This window comes from Gymnodraco acuticeps, unplaced genomic scaffold (genome assembly GCF_902827175.1).
Source record: "Gymnodraco acuticeps unplaced genomic scaffold, fGymAcu1.1, whole genome shotgun sequence".
In the NCBI taxonomy this organism is placed as follows: domain Eukaryota; kingdom Metazoa; phylum Chordata; class Actinopteri; order Perciformes; family Bathydraconidae; genus Gymnodraco; species Gymnodraco acuticeps.
The window spans coordinates 70,272-91,641 of NW_022992317.1; the positions used below are offsets into that span (position 1 = coordinate 70,272).

Sequence of the window (21,370 nt, forward strand, 5' to 3'; positions counted from 1 at the left end):
CGCTGCGACGCTTCGTGGCGAGAAGAGGGAAACCCTACGAGATCCTCTGCGACCGAAGAACCAACTTCCGGGGAGGTGACCGCGAGCTGCAAGAAGCCTTTGCGGCACTCGAGCCAAGTCTGAAGGAACAGCTAGCTGAACAGAGTATCACCTTCAGATTTAATCCACCACTCGCTCCACACTTTGGCGGCACATGGGAACGGGAGATCAAATCTGTCAAAGCTTCACTGCAAGTGGTCCTGAAAAACCAAACGTTGCCTGAAGAGGTCCTGATGACTGTGCTAGTGGAAGTGGCGGGAATACTCAATTCCAAGCCCCTCGGCTATGCGACGTCTGACATTGCTGATCCAGACCCCATTACACCCAATCTCTTGTGACTTGTGTTTTATTTCGGTAAATGATAATGGTTCATATCATCAGTTAGCTGAGTTTCTTCCCGTTAAATGAGTATGACACATGACTAGTTTATTACATTTTAAGAAGCCCTGAGAGTCTGAGACACAGTTTGGTGAGAAAAAAAACGGGAGGAAAAAAGCCGCTTAACAGGTTAAATGGGAATTAAATCATTTGAGTGTTCCCAAAGCCCCGGTGTTCTGCAGTTTGTGTGGGCCTACTGTACTGTTGCACGGTTTATACTGTAGAAACTATGTCCAGGACAAGGTGTTTCGAAGTTTTGGAAGATTCATAGCTAACCACACTGAAGATTATGGAGGTATTGATCAGTCTTCTCATATTTTTAAGCCTCAATTTGTCCCCCCACTCTAACATCACCATAAATCATAATTGAAGGGGTCATTTCTCAATTTTTTTTTTTATTTCTAAAAAGTAACGCACACAGTTGGGACCGGAGCACTTAGTGATGTTCAGGGATTATAAAGTTGGCCAACTGTCTCTGTTGTTGGAAACTTACCTAAAATAAAATATTCATTGACTTATTTTAACAATGGGATCGCATGATTCCTTCCGATATTATTGCTGATCTGCTGCAAGTTAGCTAGCTAACCTAGCATGTGTTGTAACGGGGGTAAAGATATTGGTTTTGACACATTTGTGTATTTATATATGCACCGGTCTGAAACCGCGCCCTATTATGCACATGTTCAGGTGTATCACTACGGTACGAGGCTAAATCAAGTTTTATCTGCAAAGAAGAAGCAGAGGTGGGAAGTAACTAAGTACATTTACTCAAGTACTGTACTTTATCACAATTTTGAGGAACCTGTACTTTAGTATTTCCATTTTTTGCTACTTTATACTTCTACTCCACTTCAGTTCAGAGGTAAATCGTGTACTTTTACTCCACTACATGTATTTAATACCTTTAGTTACTTAACAGATCTGATATGAGATACTTTTCTACTTTTACTTGAGGAACATTTTGAATGCAGGACTTTTACTGTAACAGTAACAAGTACCAGAGTATTCCTACACTCTGGTACTTCAACTTTTACTCAAGTTCAAGATCTGAGTATTTTTTATGTAATATGTATTACTTTGCAGACCATTCACATGCACACAAACCTCCAGAACACACTACAGGAAAGGGGAAACCCCAAAAGCATAACAGTGCCTCTTTAATACTTCTTCCACTACTTGCACTCAGTCAGTCAGAAAGTTCAATGTCAGTGAGGTTTTTTTTGTGCTCTTGTTTTTTAAAGGTCAAAGTCAGTAAGGCATCTATCAACAGACTTTAAGATCCCTCACAAGTGCAAATACTCAGTTGTTAAGTCAATTAGTTTGTCATTCAGCACAGAAACAACCTGATACACTACTTCCAGTATAATTCAATTAACACACATTGAAATATAACCTGGCCTTTGACCTCATTCACACAGTACAACTGAGGTATTCATAGACATATATCTGTGTGTTGGGACGTACTATGAGATTGCACATTTGTTCACTGTCTCATAGCATATTTTAGTTTACTCAGTGCAGACAGGTTGTCTTGAATCTTTCAGACACTGCCCTTATTTTAACCTCTTAGTCCTTGAGCCAACTCCCTATTAGAGAACGTGCTATTCAAGCATTGTGTCGCTAACAGGTGAAGGTACGTCACTATCGGTTGACAGTTTTGAAAGGTTGGGCTATTTTCATTCCATACTATGTTATCATTAAATAATGCCAGATTAAATTCGAATCTAATACAAAAAGTGGTCATATGAATTAGTTACTATTTTTTTAACTTAATTACCTGTGTACTGCAAAATGTAAATTCACAATACTGTACAAGGCCTTTTTTTATGAAAATTAGTTTCAGTCCCATCTGTACTCTGAGTGGTTTGTTCATATATCATCAATAGCCAGATGTATAGACTGATTATTGATGATTGCGTTTAGGATTATAACATCTGTTTCCCTAAAAAACATCTGGAGAATAGATTTTTCTTAAAGGCTGCAGACAGTTTTTCTGGATTTATGTAGTGGTACAAACCCATATCAAAACTCCCCTCTGTAAAAACCTTTGACTCTAATAAGTCGACAATAAAACAATAATTTGATCCTGGCTTTAACCAATGTACACATTTCTATGCTGTTTCTGTATGCGTTAGTATATTTAAAGATAACATTTCAGAAAACGTGTACTGTAATAAAAAACAAAGTCATGATGTGAGTGAAACATTTTTAATTGTATTATTATTCACCATCCACCTCTTTACAAATAATGACATTTCAAATGATAAGCTCCATCTTATAAACAGGGCAATAATAAAATAGACTTTACAAGCATATTTCATGCAATTTTGATATTTAAAAAACCCTTTATTTATCTCCCAGTCAGAAGGGACGTTTGCAGTCAGTTAGTCTCACCTGTACAGGCAGTGCTGGAGTGTGTTCAAGGTGAAGAATGAGATCATAATCATTAGAAGCAGTCCAACCAGTCAGACTGCTCTCACTGACACAGGCTGCAGCCATCAGACACTTAGATTAGCTTAGTTTAGCATGTATACTATGAAAAGGGGGAAATAGTGAGTGACAAAATACACATTTAAGTGTACTTAATATATCTCTGTTCAAAAACTGAAACGTCTTATTGATGTTTTTACTCCTCTGATTTGGTATGGATTAAACAAACTGGATTCAGAGCTGCTGATAGGTGGATTTTGTTACCTTTCGGGCTGGCTTTCTCTTCCCCTGTTTCCAGTCTTTATGCTAAGCTAACTAGTTGATGACCTTATTTCTAACAAACATATACAGCAATCTTAATATCTATCATCAGCTGATCCAAGAGGGGTTTACATAGTTTATAAAGCTTCAGAAGAACCAAATCTATCAGACGAATGTAGTTAAGTAGAAATGGAAATAGTTTTTATAAGCTACTTTCCGTAAATTGAGAACTAGTGAAAACTGTTATTCAGTTTGTACATTTAAAAAAACACAAAAAATAACATTCTTTGTTCCTTTTTTTTTAATCCATTGAGGCTTTGTTCAAACTTTACAAGCAGTGTGCAGAGAGGTGGACGAAATACAATCAACACAACACAACAGACAGCTGCTTTCGAACCTGTGGCCACTAACGGTCATAATTTCTCTGCTTTGTTCAGAAAGCTTTTGAATGGTAGTACTTTTCCAGTTGGTCTACCTGCTCTTCACGTAGCTCTGTATGTCGTCATTTAGGTGCATTTTTTCTGGAGATAGGCACTCCTCCATAGTAAGACCCCCCCGGAGGTCGAAGTTAATCTTAAATGTTTCCATCTTATGCTTTGTAAGTTTGTTTCGTAACGGAAGAAATGTAAATCTATTTATAAAACGGACAAGTCAAATCAAGCAATCTGATTGGTCGATAGGGTTTTTGCGGACCTCTTTGATTACAGATTTGAAAACATCGCTGCTTGCTTTAAAAGTAGCACAATTCATTATGTCAAACCTTGGAAAGTATCTAGATATCCCTGCCATAATGTCAAAGGAACTGCACACTGAATATGTTTTGCCGTTTGATGTCTATGTCTGGACCGCTGCGTAAAAAGGAGGGTTTCTTCCCCGTTACTTCTCTGCTGCTTTCTTGTTTCCAGTTTGAAACTGCAAGCAGTTTGCTTTTTAGCCCAACTGTATACAGTTTTTCTCAGACGCGGAGGGATACTGACTTGTTGTGAAAAGAAACTTACAATTCTACCCGTGATATACGCTCAGTATATCACGGCTAAGAACCAATCAGATTGCTTGATTTGACTTGTCCGTTTTATAAATTATATTATATCACGGCTAAGAACCAATCGGATTGCTTGATTTGACTTGTCCGTTTTATAAGATTAAATATCTAATTGTCATGCCTTTTTATAAGCAAAACGTGTAACATAATACCAGATCCCTTGCTTTGGACAGTCCATAACACATCTACTTTTTAGATTCTTTGTTAAATAGAGTCAATTATAAAAATATTTTCAAATACAGGAAATATGAAAATAAGTATAAGCTAATGCTAGCCTTGACTGTATTCTGTCCAACCTAACTTAACCAGAGTATACATTGTAGTTTTATTTTTGGCTGTTGCTAATGTAAATGTTGACGTTATTATCTTAACTGACACATTTATATTGTTTAATATTCTTTATATGAATCCAACTTTGAATAAATATTTCAACCCACTCTCTTCAGTCTGCGTACAAATGACACATCTTTACACATTGGAAATGCGTGCAATAGATATCAATCAATCAATCAATCAATCAATCAATCAATCAATCAATCAATCAATGTTTATTTATATAGCCCAATATACAGCGCGTTCAAGTGATTTAGACAGGAACGGGAGGAGAGAGACAGGCCTGTAGTTTATAACATCAGACGGGTTGAGAGTGGGTTTCTTTAGGAGAGGGTTTACTCTTGCCTCCTTGAGACTGTTTGGAAAGTGACCAGAAGTTAGAGAAGTGTTGATGAAATGGGTGAGAAACGGTAGAATATCAGGAGCGATAGTCTGAAGGAGGTTTGAAGGGATAGGGTCCAGAGGACAGGTGGTAGGGCAGGCAGAGGTAATGAGGGTAAGAACCTCACTTGGAGAGAGAGGGGAAAAGGAGGTTAGTGTGTTGGTGGAAGGAAGGTCTGGTGACCCAGCGGTGAGTAAAGGTGAGTCAGAAAAAGAAGAGCGAATATCATTAACCTTTTTTTCAAAGTGGGTAACAAAGTCGCTTGACAGAAGTGAGGAGGGGGGAGGAGCTTTTGGAGGGTCCAAGAGGGTGGAGAAGATGGAAAATAGTTTTTTAGGATTGGAATAGGAAGATTGGATCTTATCTTGAAAGAAAGTGCTTTTTGCCTTTGTCACAATCTGTCTTTATGGTGTTTTGTCTTGTCTTGTTTCATGTTTTATTTTGTAAGGTCTTCACCTCCTGTCTTGCCTGTTTCTGTCTGCGTTGTGTCTTGTTTGGATTTGTCTGTGGTTCCCTGTCGTTAGTTTCCCTGGTGTGTCTGATTACCCAATTGTGTTCACCTGTGTTTTCTCCTCCCTCCTCACCTGTGTCTTGTTTGTGTGATTAGTCTTGTGTCTATTTAAGTTCTGGTTTTTCTGTCTGTCTTTGTCGGTTCGTCTTTTGTCATGACTAGTTCGTCGGTGAGTGTTCTGTTTTGTCTTTGTTGTTTCACCTAGCCTTGAAATAAAGGAAGTTTCACGTTATTCTGCATTTGGGTCCTACCTGCTTCACACACCGTGACAGTACGAACCGACCACATTATGGACCCAGCAGATTCAGCCCTTTTGATGCGACAGGCGGAAAGTCTTGGATACTCTCTGGAGTATATTTGTTATACGTGGAAAGGCGCCTCATCTAGACGGGGTAGAGAGGCTGCGTTGAAGGAGGCACGTCAGGAGGTTGCTCGCAAGCCCTGGCTCTGGAGCTTGTTGCCCGAGTGGCTTAGGGTTTTCTCACGTAGCCCTGAGTACCAGGCTTCATGTTCTGATCCTTTCCTGGGGTCTGGTCTGGCGTTTGGAGGTCCACGAATCCTCCAAAAGACTCCTAAAAGACGAAAGGCCAGGGTTCCAGCGCCAGTTCCGGCTCCAGTGCCGGACCCAGCAGCCATGGTTCCGTGCTCCAGTACCATCCCACATAGCCATGGTACCATGCTCCAGTACCACCCCACACAGCCATGGATCCGTGTTCCGGTTCCTTGCCCAGCAGCCATGGTTCCGGCTCCAGTGCCGGCCCCAGCAGCCATGTTTCCGGCTCCAAAACCGGCCCACACAGCCATGATCCAGGCTTCAGCTCCGGACCTTACAGCCATGTTTCCGGCTCCAGAACTGGATCTTACAACCGTGGTCCCTGCACCAGAGCTGGCCCATACAGTCATGGTCCCGACTCCAGCACCTCGTCTCCTGCTGGCTCCCCAGCCGACGCCAGCTCCCCGAGTCTTGTCGGCGTACCGGCCGACTCCAGCACCTCGTCTCCTGGTGGCTCTCCAGCCAACACCAGCTCCCCGAGTCTTGTCGGTGTACCGGCCGACTCCAGCACCTCGTCTCCTGCTGGCTCCCCAGCCGACGCCAGCTCCCCGAGTCTTGTCGGCGTACCGGCCGACTCCAGCACCTCGTCTCCTGCTAGCTCCGCAGACGACGCCAGCTCCCCGTGTCCTGTCGGCGTACCGACCGACACAAGTTCCCTCTCAAGTCCCCTCTCAAGTTCCTACCCGAGTTCCCTCTCCAGTTCCTACCCGAATCCCCTCTCGAGTTCCTACCCGAGTCCCCTCTCGTGTTCCTACCCGAGTCCCCTCTCGGGTCCCCTCTCGTGTTCCTACCCGAGTCCCCTCTCGGGTCCCCTCTCGAGTCCCCTCTCGAGTCCCCTCTCCAGTCCCCTCTCGAGTTCCCTCTCGAGTCCCCTCTCCAGTCCCCTCTCAAGTCCCTTCTCGAGTCCCCTCTCCAGTCCCCTCTCGAGTCCCCTCTCCAGTTCCCTCTCGAGTTCCCTCCTTTAGTCCCTCCTTTAGTCCCCTCTCTAGTTCCCCTCGCGAGTCCCCTCTCGAGGTCCCCTCTCTAGTCCCTCCTCTAGTCTCTCCTCGAGTCCCCTCTCTAGTTCTCCTCTCGAGTCCCCTCTCGAGTTCCCCCTTGGTTCCCCTCTCGAGTCTCCTCTCGAGTCCCCTCTCGAGTCACGTCTCAAGTCCCTACCCAATGTCCTGGTCCGTTGGAGGTTCTGCTGGGGGTCTTGCCAACTCCATGTCCTGTCCCGTTGGAGGCCCCGTCGACTACTCCTCTGCCGGGGGTCCTACCAATCGTATGTCTGTCCCGTTGGAGGTCCCGCCGTCTACTCTCCTGCCGGGGGTCCTGCCAACCCTTTGTCCTGTCCCGTTGGAGGTCCCGCCGTCTACTCTCCTGCCGGGGGTCCTGCCAATCCTTTGTCCTGTGCCGTTGGAGGCCCCGCCGACTACTCTCCTGCCGGGTGTCCTGCCAACCCTTTGTCCTGTCCCGTTGGAGGTCCCGCCGTCTACTCTCCTGCCGGGGGTCCTGCCAACCCTTTGTCCTGTGCCGTTGGAGGCCCCGCCGACTACTCTCCTGCCGGGGGTCCTGCCAACCCTTTGTCCTGTTCCGTTGGAGGCCCCGCCATCCTCTGTCTCGCCGGGGGTCCTGCCAATCCCGTGTCCTGGTCCTCTTCCGTGGGGGATCCTGCCGAGGCTTGTCCCACCAGCTCCGGTTCCTGTCCGGCCGACACAGGGTCCTGCCCGGCCTCCGGCGCTGGCCCGTCAGTGCCTTCCTGCCCGGCCTCCGGAGCTCTCTGGTCTTCGCCCTCGAGCCCGGCCCCCTGAGAGCCGCGGTCTTCGCCCTCGATCCCGGCCCTCTGTGAGCCGTGGTCTTCACCCGCGATCCCGGCCCTCTGTGAGCCGTGGTCTTCGCCCGCGATCCCGGCCCCCTGACTCTTCCTGCCGCTGCCCTCGTCCTCGAGCCCGGCCCCCTGACTCTTCCTGCCGCGGCCTTTGCCCTCGAGCCCGGCCCCCTGACTTTCCCGGCCGCGGTCCTCGCCCTCATGCTCGGGCCCTGAGTTCGCCCGCGATGGCCTTCGCCCCTCCATAACCCCCACCTTGGACTCTGCCTTGCCCCCGGGCCGTTCTCCCGAATACCCCTTTTTGAACTCTGCCTTGCACCCGGGCCGTCCGCCCGAATACCCCTTTTTGAACTCTGCCTGGCCCCCGGGCCGTCCGCCCGAGAACCCCTCCTTGAACTCTGCATTGCCCACGGGCCGTCCGCCCGAGATCCCTTCCTGGTCCTCTGCTGTGCTCCTGGGCGGTCAGCTCAGTCCCGTCCTCCTGACCCCCTCCACCCACCCTGGTGGCCTAGTGATACGTATATATGTATATTAATATGAGGATGTGCAAAACAGACAAACAAATTAACCTTTATTAACACATTAAAGAATACTTTTGGTTAAGGTCTTCTGCCCCTCTAACATCCAATCCCAGAGCTTGAACATTAATCACGGGGTTTGTCAACGGGACTGTAGTCCCAAACGATAGCTGGGGATTATGGGTAGTGTAGTGTCTTCGGCCATCCTAAACTCTGATTTTTTTTCCCGGATATCATATCGCATTAACACCATATCCCAACGTGCATTGCGGCTAAAACATCAAATTAGCGAACATGAAAACATTCCCAGTTAAACATGCAAAAACAAATCTCGCTCATGAGAGTAACAGCTGGAGAAATTACAGCCTTGCCTACTGATTTTAATTTAACCATATATTGAGCCCGATTCTCGATTTCAAATGTGTGCTCTAAAATGATATTTATAAATGACTTATCATTATTATAAGCAAGACAATAAATGGCAAAGATATGTAGAAAATAAACGTATTTAAGATACGTTGATAACAAACGTAACGTGGGAGAAAATATGTTTCTAGAAGATATGATCACGTGACATAGACGCCAGCCATTGGAAATTAATGGTGAAAAAAAACGTAGGGATCTTACAATTTCAGAGTAAAGGCCTTTTTAACAGACAGGACATTTAGAGTAAAGGTTGGAGCAGATATTTCCAATTATTTTTAAATAGAAAATGGTATTCCCCAAGGGAGTGCAGTTGGTCCAATATTGTTTAACATCATGATTAATGACATATTTACATGCACATGCATCTAATCGGCTCTATACGCAGATGATGGGGCTATTTGGATGAGGGAAGACATGCCCCATAAGTAATGGAGAATATAGCTAGAGCGATTCAAAAAGTGGAGAGGTGGTCATATAACTGGGGATTCAAAATGTCAGAAAGCAAGTCATGCTACATGGTATTTACAAACAAACGCAAGATTGATGGCCAACAGCTAACTCTATATGATCGTCCAATGACAAAGGTGAATGAGTTCAAATAGGACTGTGGTTTGATAGCAAATATACATGGAAAATACAAAAAGTGGAAACAAAATGCAAAAAATTATTAAATGTATTGCGAGCTGTAGCTGGATGCAACTGGGGCGCAGACAAACAAGCATTAATAGACATTTACAGATCAATTATGAGGTCCACAATAGACTATGGTTGTATAGTGTATGGAGCAGCAGCAAAAACATCGCTTTTAAAAATAGATAGACTACAATATAAAGCATTGCGGCTGTGTATTGGAGCGATAAAGTCATCCCCTATCAATGCAGTACTGACAGAAGCAGGAGAGACACCTCTGGAGATCAGAAGAGAGAAACTTGCTCTGTCATACTGGGTCAGACTACAAGGAAGTGGAGAAGAAAATATTTCAAACAGAATATTACAGGATTGCTGGGAATATAGAAAGTTCCAGGGGCGTGGGTTTGGCTGGACGAGTAAGGAGAGAACGAGGGCATATGGAGTGGAGACGATCACGTTTGCCAAAGCAACCCCATTTAGTAGTATTCCCCCATGGCTTTTCCCAGAAGCTAAAATAGATATGAGTATTGTAGAAAGGAAAAAAGAGTGGCAAATAAATGAAGTGGGAATTAAAACAAGTATGTACCTGAACGAAAACTACTACAATTACCTAAACATGTACACAGATGGTTCTAAGAACAAGGACGAGTGTGATGGAGTTGGTATATACATCCCAGACTTTAAAATATCGATTTCAAAAAGAGCGTCTGATCAATTATCAGTGTACACAGCAGAAATGCTTGCTGTAATAATAGGATTACAGTGGGTTGAAGAGGTCAGACCAGATAGGGTGGTGATATGCATAGATTCATTGTCCATATTAAAAAGCATACAATCAATAACAACTGCCAGAGAAGACATTCTCATAGAACTCAATCATAGCCTGTTAAGACTGCACAGAGGCGGTAGTTCTGCAGTTCTGCTGGGTGCCTGCACATGAGGGGGTGAAAGGGAACGAGTGTGCTGATAAATTAGCAAAAAGTGCACTAAGGAAATAACATTACCAGTTCAACTTGGTAAAGGAGAAGGAAAAGCAATAATGAAGAAAAAAGGGATGGAGATCTGGCAGAAAAGGTGGGAGGAAGACCAGAAAGGCAAAGAGTATCACAAAGTACAAAGACAATTAAAATTAATATTTATAAAGAAAGAAACAGAAGGGAGGAAATCATGATAGCTAGACTCAGAATAAATCACACGGCTTTCAATGGTACGCTGTATATCATGGGGAAAAGTGACAGTGACATTATGGGAACTGTGGAGTAAAAGAAGATGTAGAACATATCTTGTTACATTGTGACATCTATAAAGCGGAAAGAGAAAAACTAAAGGCTAAAGTTTTAGAGGCAGAGAGGGAATGGAGTGTGGTTGGTGTTTTGGGAACAAAAGGAGAGGGAGTAAGAGCTACCAGAAAGGCACTGTTTACATTCTTGAGTGAAACCGGGGTAGGAAAAATAATTTAACATTAGGTCAGGAAAGAACATAGATTTTTATTGTATTTATTTCATGTTTTTGTTGATTTATTTATTTTTGATTTATTTTGATTAGATCATAGGTTAAAGAGTTGGAATGATATGATGATTCATACTCATGTACAGTAGGTGGCGGTATGCACCGTTTAAGTTGTTTGCTATCTGCCAAAAACGAGAGAAGAAGAAGAAGAAGATCGGGAGGGAATTCAGATCGGGTCACTGGGTCAAGGTGGCGTCTCGTCGCTACGGTTCTCTCTCTCTGTGTTCCCGAGAAAGCGTTTGTGAGCTCCAGCTCTACTGATCCATCATCTGTGTGTTTGGATAAACCTCCGAATGAACTGTGTGCTCTTTTTTCTGGAGCGTGTACCTCGGACTATAGGAGCTAGCTTAGCATGCTAGCTGGAACAAGCTGTTGGCAACAGTAGTCAGATTGAGAGTTTGATGGAGAGAAATAAACAGTGTGTTTAACGGAGTTTGCAGAAAAAGGTGATCTAGTAAACATGAGTAAAGTCCAAATGCTGCTGTCGTTGAAGAAGCAGCGACTCACTGCCGAAGAGATATTTGCTGTGTTTGAAAAGACGATAGCAGAGCTCGAGGAGGAGCTGTCTCTTTCCAAGGAGGAGAACAAGAGACTCCAGAAACTACTGGACGCTGTTTTACAGCCTCAGCTTCGGATACACAGAGCAGGTCTGTTCCCTTTACTCTTCATTAACACTTTAAACCAGGGGTGTCCAAACTACGGCCCGGGGGCCCTCAGCTAATTCAAAAAGTATTTGGGAAATATGGCCCACAAATGAAATGTGCTTTTCTCATATTGTACTTCTTAAATGTACAACCATATTACACACAGTGTATTCATGTGTTAATAAGCTCACTTTTAAAATAAATGCAGTCAATTCATGTTGATAAAATGTTCTAACAAATCTTAGTTGATGAAAAGAAGACTAATAACTTATTTATACAACAAGCTTGAAATAGACCATTCATATTTCATGTTATTATAATCACTCTGAGACTTCTGTTTTTAAGGGATGAGCTGCCAACACGATACATGAAACCCGATAGAGAGCTGTGATGTAGGCTGTTTTTTTTCTTAAAGCATATTAATGTATTAAGCCTAATTTACCTACATTTTGCTAACTTATAACTTAAAGGTGGGGTAGGTAATGTTCAGGGGAGGCAGAGCCTCACCTGTCATACTCCAATGTAACGGAAAAACAACTAAAGAAAGACTAAATAGTAATAATAATAACATGTCTCCACTGATCTGTGTTGTAAATGTGATTTATGTTTGATTCCAATCGCTTTTTATAGTCAAAATCAGCAAATTTGCTGAGCTCCGCTACAACTATGAGTAGCGATGAGAAGTGAGGCAGGGACGAGCTTTGCCTCTCGTAAGCCCACAGTAACTGGCTGGAGCGCGGGCACTTATCTTGTGAGCACGCTCAAGCCAGTTACTGTGGGGTAAGGTGAGGCACAGATGAGATCTGCCTCACCTCAGAATGCGTCACCCCATATAAACTGGCTGGAAAGCGGGCCCTAAGCGCATGCCTGCACCATCTCACTGTATGTCACCAATGTAATGTTTGTAGATCCCTGTATTACATTTATCCTCGCCATCCATAGTCTCTAAATAACTTATTTCACATATATATGATATTTAGGCTCACTGGTCTCATCATACAACGGCAATGAAAAAAGCACCAGGGGAGGCAGCCATAACCTCTGCCGAACTGAAGGGGGCGCACGTGAGCCCACAGGTTCTTGTTGCTACTGTTATTCTACGCAGAGACGGTAGACGCAAACAACAAACTAGACTTGAAAGAGGAAGATAAGGAGGACTTTTACAAAAAAGTAATAGAGATTGTTGTCGAGAAGGATAGCATGGACTTCATCTTCAAGTCAAGGTAAGACCCCAATTGTAATAAAAATGGGATCTTACTAAGAAAGAACAATCCAATATTTAGATTTTGGGTATCCTTTTTTTGAACGGTTTGTTTAAAATGAATTGAAGCATCAGACTAAAAGAGCTTTTGAAAATAACGGAATATTTCGATTAAGGTCAAAATATAATATTTGTAAATCTGACTCTGAAAGAGTCAGTGCCTCACCAGTAGAGATGTCCCGATCCGATCACGTGATCGGGGATCGGAGTCGATCACGTGATTTTTAAAAGATCTTAATCGGGAGAAAAAGATCGGGGATCGGGAATCCTTAAAAAAATTATTTTATTTAATGTTACAAAACAAAAAGGACCATGTTCATGTCTTAAAGTCACCCTGAGGCCTTAGTTTTGGTTTAAAATTACACAACATCATGTATGTGTTGCTTCTCTTGGGCTTGTTTTCAGACCTGGTTGCTTATCCCTCTCAAATCTGGCAACAGAGTGGGCGCAGTGTCTAATAGTGGCAGTAAGCTAAGGAGAGGCTACGTTCAGCTGGTGACTCGGGAGTCAGGACAGAGAAAATGTCAGGAGTTTGGAAGTATTATAAAATTGAAAGCGAAGGCAGTGTAACAGCCAGATGCAATGTTTGCAAGAAGGAGGTTCCGCGTGGTGGAAAGAACAGAGCTACGCTCAACACGACCAATCTAATACGATTGTTTGTTTTTTATTTTTTTCCCCCGTTTTTTTTTCAAATTGAATTTATTGAAATCTCCAATATAAGAGCTTGTGCCTCTTCGGGGGGTGCTAACACTTAACCATAAACGTTATCGTTTACTTTCTCCGTCTTTATATTTAGATATTACTTTTCTCCGTTAATCTCCGTCATGTTGTTTCCAAAGCAACAACAACTTCCTGTCAACAGCGCTACCTCTCCTTCAAAATAAAAGCATGCCCACAAATAGGAAGCCAAGCCAAATTACACTTAAGACATATACAACTTCAACGAAAGTAACAAATACAATGCGATATCCTTTTCAATTTCAAAGAACACAAATTGGGTTACATTAACAAATAACTATAACACAACAATACTGTAGAATAACAAAAATAAGTGGTTTGCTGCTGATTACTATTGAATTGTGTTACTCCAGTAAGATGGAAATATAATACTTTGTTTATTCATGTTATGTTAAGCTGCTGTTGTTCATTGCATTATTACTAGACTAGTTAGTCTTAAGGCTAGAATTCTGCACTAAGCCACATTTTTATTTTATTTTATTATTTGTGGCTGAATGTGAACTTGTAAAGCTAGTCAAGCTACCTCTTTCCAGTAGAGTTATTTTTGTTTTGTTACTGCACTATCTCCACTCAATTTGTTTACATGGTTATTTTGTGGTGGACCACTGATAAGCTTTATTTTTGTTTTGATCCAATGCTGCACAACTGAACTGATCCAATGCTGCTGTGAGAAAAAGAAGCTATATCCATGTTGGATAGAATGGATAGTTGGGTACTGTCATTTAAATAAAAAAATAACCTTAAGGGACAACTTGAATGCTTTTTTCCTTTTTTTTCTCTTAATGCATTGCATAAAGATCGGATCGGGAAAAATCGGTATCGGCAGATTGTCAAAATCAAATGATCGGATCGGGAGCAAAAAAAGGTGATCGGGACATCCCTACTCACCAGCCATGAACCTCACCGCACGTCACTAGTAATTTTGGAGAAACCAGCTCGAGTGCGCTAGAATTTGAAAATACACAGCCGGAACAAATCTGCCACTTCCTTACAGAGCCCCTCCTCCAACACACACGAACGCGCACATGGCCAATGAGGGCACGAGATAAGTTTGTGCACAGATGGAAGGCTGACAGGCAGGTAGGCCATCCAGTTATTTTAGCCGGGCCGGCTAAAATGATTGGTCGTGCTTTTTACAGTACTACGGCTTCCACAGATAATATTTTTTAATGGATTTTTTGTCAAAGCACTTCAGATATTCATTGCTATCAGGATGTTAAGAGCATTCCATGGAATATAACAAGTGTATCTCGAGCCGGTTTCTCAAACTTACCTACCCCACCTTTAACTTACGAGGCGATATACCTCACCTTTATGAGTGGCCCAGCCCTTCGTATATTTTTCTGTATATGGCCCTCTGTGAAAAAAGTTTGGACACCCCTGCTTTAAACTCTTTGGTAACACGCTAAAGTCTTTGGTAACACTTAAGACTATTTATTATTGCTGGGCAACGATTAAACATTTGAATCATGATTAATCAAAGGATTTTCTGCGATTAATTGCATTGTTATGCACACAATTAAATAATGAATTCAAAATTAGTTTTTTGCGCACTTTTATTTTAAACAAATAAGGTTATTTTAACAGTAGTAGGCCTATTCCCTTTACAGAGTAGCATTTAAGATATTCCTTGTCAATCTCAACAGCCAGGCAGCCTTGAGTGTATTATAGAATGATCACACCGGTGTGATCATTAGAAGTAGATAGGCGTGACTTCGCCACTCTATAAGTAATTAACACAATTATTTGAAACTAAAGTGGTAGTAAACTTGTCCACCCTCAATTGCTGGTATACAAAATACCAGTAGTGCAGCTGTACCTCAAAAATGAATTGAGCAAGTCACTAGTTTCTTGGTCATCCGTTGTCTCTTCAAAGGGTTCACGAAATATGACAACTACTCTTACTGTTTAACATTATGGGTTACTTAATGTCACTTCATGTTAAGGCTAATGAAAATCATAAGGCTGTAATGCTAACTAACGTGCTTGCTACTAGCTAGGTAGCTAACTTGATCCAGCCATTCCTCGTCCTTTCATCAGACCTTACATTTGCAAGCATGCTAACACTCAGAGCTAATGCTGTAGGCTACTGGAGAGAAGATGTGTAAAGTAATGTTCTTGCGGTAAACCCTGCGAGAGAGAAAGGTTTGAGCTCCTTCTGTTTCAGAAATAATGCTTGAAGTGGTTTGGAACATAATATGGCATTTAATCATGGCAGCGTTTAGCTGAGTTTCTCCCGGTAGAAATCTCTCTTAGCAGGGGAGAGCTGCATGAGCTACAAAGGGGCGTGGCTAGCAGCAGCTGTTCCATTTAAAGCTAGGTCACAGAATCAGTCTTTTTGGAACAGGGCTGGAATAGAGGGGTATGAGGCATGGCTACAATGGGTGATCTGTTTGGTATTTTAAGCAAAAAACTTCACAGTCATTGTAGAGGAAACTTCTGTGTAGCATGCAGTGGAGTCACCGACTCAGGAAGGAGACACGGGAAGAGTCGGAGCTTTGATGTCAAACCACTGTGATTTATTTGGAGTTGGTACCAGAGTATTCACATCACAAATCCAAGAGTCAGAGGTTCTGACTCCACGGTAGAGTTGCCACGTAAATTCTGGAGAGCCTCTCTCTTGCCAGCCCATCTAACTGGTTTCGCAGAGAGTAAACAACATATTTGAGGAGATAGCCTAAACAGTGTGGGAACACAGAGCTACTTGCCTCGGACACTTATGACCTCGAAGATTTTACCTTGGAGTCCACAAATACAGAGAAGGAAGTGTCCCAGTGTACCCACAACACAGACCATCTGTATCCCAGTATTGACCGGTCACAGAATGGGAACAATAACATTATTGGCTAAGCCGCCTGTGTCCTTAAAGAAGGTAAACAGACATCGAGGTTTGTCCTGTATGTTACAAATTGGCGTCTTATGATAATTATTTCCATAACAGTCATGTTTTGTATAGGCATGGCCCTACTATACATTTGTTGTATTACCATTTTATAGGCGTAGTGTAGCTGTGAACGATCCCAAATACAATTCCTTGTTTACATTGCAGCTAGTGCTAAACCAGAAGAAATAACCCCTTTTCATTTTTAACTGGAAGTGGAATGGGGCTGGGCTACGTAAGGTGAATTGAGCTAACAAAAATACACAATAGGTGGGACTAAGAAAGATAATATTAAAGTATAAAAACAAAGGCATTACTAGGGCTGAAAAATGTCTCCCGTTTTAATGGTGATTAGATTTTTAAATGCTAACACTTTTTTTGTTATGACTGTTTCCTGTTTCCTGCAGACGGCCAGCAGCTGGTGGTGGTTAAAGAAGAGGTTCTCCCTGACCAGCAGGAGTGGAGCACCAGTCTGGACCAGGAAGACCCAGAGCCCCCCCCACACATTAAGCAGGAACAGGAGGGACTCAGGATCAGTCAGGAGGGAGAGCAGCTTCAGGAGCTGGAGGAGGCTGATATCTCCAAGTCCACTTTCACTCCTGACCCTGTGAAGAGTGAAGATGATAAAGAGAAACCTCAGTCCTCACGGCCTCATCAAAGACAAACTGAACACATTGAAACAGAAGCTGATGGAGATGACTGTCGAGGACCAGAACCAGTCAGGAACTCAGATCCAGAGAGCAGTTTACAACCAAAGACTGAGGACGACCCTGAAGCCTCTTCTGAACCTGACACTGAAGACAGTGCTGATTGGAAGGAGACCAGAGAACCTGCATCAGGCTCAAACTCACTGAAAAATAGACATGAATCCATCAGTGATCCACAACGTATTGCTGAAAAGAAACCATTCAGCTGCTCAGTCTGTAAGAAAGCTTTTTCAATGAGTGGAAATTTAAAGAGACACATGAGAATCCACACAGGAGAGAAACCCTTTAGCTGTTCAGTCTGTAAGAAACATTTTTCCCACAGTGGAAGTTTAAAGAAACACATGAGAATCCACACAGGAGAGAAACCATACAGCTGCTCAGTCTGTAAGAAAGCTTTTTCACGGAGTGGAAGTTTAAAGGAACACATGAGAGTCCACACAGGAGAGGAAATATACAGCTGCAATGTTTGTGACAAAAGATTTAAATGGCTTAATTGTTTAAAGAGACACAAGTGTGTTGGTCATCAGTCCTCAAAGCTTAATGAAATTCAAACTGAGGATAACAGAGAGGCAGAGCCTCCAATCAGCAGTTCAGCTGAACACATGGAGACAGAAGCTGATGGAGATGACTGTCGAGGACCAGAACCAGCCAGGAACTCAGATCCAGAGAGCAGTTTACAACCAAAGACTGAGGACGACCCTGAAGACTCTTCTGAACCTGACACTGAAGACAGTGCTGATTGGAAGGAGACCAGAGAACCTGCATCATGCTCAAACTCACTGAAAAATAGACATGAATCCGTCAGTGATCCACGATGTAGTGCTGAAAAGAAACCATTCTGCTGCTCAGTCTGTAAGAAAGCTTTTTCACAGAGTGGAAATTTAAAGAGACACATGAGAATTCACACAGGAGAGAAACCACACAGCTGCTCAGTCTGTAAGAAAGCTTTTTCACGGAGTGGACATTTAAAACAACACATGAGAGTCCACACAGGAGAGAAACCCTTTAGCTGCTCAGTCTGTAAGAAAGTTTTTTCAGAGAGTAGAAGTTTAAAGAAACACATGAGAGTCCACACAGGAGAGAAACCCTTTAGCTGCTCAGTCTGTAAGCAAGCTTTTTCATGGAGTGGAAATTTAAAGGAACACATGAGAGTCCACACAGGAGAGGAAATATACAGCTGCAATGTTTGTGACAAAATATTTAAATGGCTTAATTGTTTAAATAGACACAAGTGTGTTGGTCGTCAGTCCTCAAAGCTTAATGAAATTCAAACTGAGGATAACGAAGAGGCAGAGCCTCCAATCAGCAGCTCAGCTGAAGACACAGAAGCTGATGGAGAGGACAGTGCATATGTCTTATGACAGTTAACACATGAGAAAAATCTGCCTGACTGGATCAACATTATTGCACAACATTGACATAAGACTTAAACTAACTCCATCTTTATTAACATAAGTGGACAATATGTTTTTGTCATACTGATTTTCTGATTTATACGTTAACCACTGACTGTTGATTAACCATTTCATTGTGGATTGAGGGCTCCAAGTTTCCATATACAGATATAGGATGATTTGATGTATTGTTCTTTATTTCTAAATGTTTTTTATCATTGCTATCCTGTTAACGACCCCTCTTTTACATAAATATACCTGTTATCTGATTGTTTTTGGTTCTGTAAGGGAACACATTTTCCTATTTTGTATCCTGATGACCTAATGCCGTTTCATGTAATACGTTAGAATAGAATATCTTTATTGTCATCACACATCAGTGTAACGAAAATAATTTGGCTTCTCTCACTGCAGTACATAAATAACAATTAATCAGGGTCATCACTTAAATGCACTTTACCAGAATGTTAAAATACATTTTTAAAGTTTATTTAATAAAGAAAAGCTACAATTTGATAGTTAATAAATATACAGATAAATAACATGATATTTTTGGCTGCAGTCTTTGATGGGAGGTAGTGTGTTTGTATGTGTACATGTTCAAAGTTATAGTGAGTTTTGTGGTTGGACAGGGATGGGAGTGATGGAGGCCACAGCTCTGGGAAAGAAGCCGTTCTTCAGTCTGTTAGTGCGTGATTTTATTGACCCGAACGATCTGCCGGATGGCAACGGTTCGAACAGTGAGTGGCCGGGGTGTGTGATGTCTCTGATGATACTGCTGGCTTTCTTCTGCAGTCAACTTTTGTAGGTCCTTCCACTCAGGGTGCTTTCAATAGTCGACCGATAGAAGTTTACCAGCAGTTTTTGTGGAAGCCTGGCCTGTCTCAGTTTCCTCAGGAAAAACAGTCTCTGCTGTGCCTTTTTCACCAGGTTTGAGGTCCAAGTTAAATTATTGGAGATGTTGACTCCAAGGAACCGTAGGTCCTCCACGCTCTCCACTGCTTCTCTGTGGAGATGGACTTCCTTTTTTGTCCTCCTGAAATTAACAGTGAGCTCCTTAGTTTTGGTTTTAGTTACTCCCTAAGCCTGATTTCACCAGCCTGCAACCGATTCGCTAATAATCACAAATGTTCATTTCTTTGACCCCTTGACTCGACAACTTTCTTCTTTAATAATCGTTACATCTCCTCAGGACCAAGTTCCTGTGTCCTGCCTTTCACCTGCTGATCATTTAAGGTAGACTGACCTTTACAATGGACCAGCTAGTCTTAGTGTCTTAATGCAAACGTTTTGTAAAGTGATGCTAGACCAAAAACGTGCTGTTGTGTGCTCAAAGATTGTTTATGAAATGAGAGTTTAACTCTGTTTTTGTTGTCCAAATGACGCCAACAGAGCGATACATTTTCTTTCCAGCAGGTGGCATACATGTTGCATCATCCAGTTCAACTGTCATCCACATATTAATGATTCAAAACAGCAATGTGTAAGATATGGCTAGTAATTGACTATTTCAACAGAATGTGAAGAGGTTACAGTCTTGATGCCATGTCCAATATGTTCATGTTTTGTTTGATTAAATCTACTGAAATGAGCATTCAATGACTAAATTATTCTTAATTACTGTCATTACATCATGGGTTTGCATTGCAATATTAGAACACATAAAATCCAGCTTTATTTCTTCTAAGTTGCGGGTGTTCATTCTTTAGAAGTCCGCTGTGTTTCATCCAAGCTTCCACTTTGTGCTCCGATGATGCTGAAAGTATCTGTTGTATGCTTTACCTGCTCCAGTAACACAAGTGTAATTCACTGGACAGAGACAAGAGATAGTGGATGGATCCAGAGGAGAACCAGAAGATAGTCCGTATAGAGCCTTCAGGTTCTGAAAATGATCAGGGACAGAGCTAGAAAAAAACTCCAGAAACCTGAATAGAGCTAGAAGATAGCCAGTACAAAGCCAAGAAAGACCCAGTAGAAAGACAGGAAGGAGCCAAAAGAGCTCTTCTCTTAAGATATTAAAACTTCCTATCTCAACATGCTGCCAATTATTGAGATTGTTTCACAGCTTTATCTTTAAATATTTAGACTTGTTTCTTTACATATAGATTACATAGGATGAACATCACGATCCACTCTGCTGGATTCTGCCCAAATCGGCTCAAAATGCATGCAAACCTCTCGCTTTATCCATACTCCTGCAGGTGTATTGTTCTGGATTCATAGTGAGGTTAGATGTTCTGCACTGTTATTGTTATGTATTTAATATAAAGTAAAATACCCATAAAAAAGAAAAGAGAAAGAGACTCACTTTTGTTATTTTGCCTTTTATACCACACTGCAAGTCTGACATTTATTAATGAGACGACTGGAAGATACCCTGCAGATTTAAACACTTATAAACTTAGCTCAAGTCTTTCACAGACAGAAATATTCAAGCAGAAGAGTCAGTGCCTGTTAAATCAAAGGGAAAGCAATCATCTAAGACAACATTTGTGAAGCGGATGAGATCAACTCAGCGTACACGACACATCACTCCTGTGATTTTTGGTCATAATTCAGGTTCTATGTTCACATAGAGAAGGATATCACAGTGTTTGAGGGCCTATGTTGGTTAAAAGCCAGCGGAAGGGCGTATTAGTCTGGGAGATAACTCATAAAGTTGTAAATTAACAAGAAAAAAACTGTGATACCTTCAAAAAAAGAAGTGTTTGATAAAGGTTCATCCAACATTGCAAGTGCAGTAATGCAAACAAAACAAAACAAAATACTTACAACATAATTTTTTTTTAAATTCCCCCCCAAATGTAGAAATGTAATATACTTTTGTTTTTGTTAAAGCCTGATTTTTCTGGTAAATTAACCTTACAAATCTCAAAGAATATAACTTTTTTTTAACGATTTAATCTAGCTTATTTTCTCGGAATAT

General features: G+C 42.1%; 1 protein-coding gene across 1 annotated transcript; it reads left to right on the forward strand.

The window, feature by feature from the left end:
- The first annotated feature begins 17,313 nt into the window (after positions 1–17,313).
- LOC117541244 (zinc finger protein 583-like) lies at positions 17,314–20,042 on the forward strand. Its single transcript, XM_034208420.1, has 2 exons — positions 17,314–18,223; positions 18,420–20,042. The coding sequence occupies exons 1-2, from the start codon at positions 17,392–17,394 to the stop codon at positions 18,503–18,505; spliced, it is 918 nt and encodes a 305-aa protein (XP_034064311.1). The 5' UTR covers positions 17,314–17,391; the 3' UTR covers positions 18,506–20,042.
- The last annotated feature ends 1,328 nt before the right edge of the window (positions 20,043–21,370 follow it).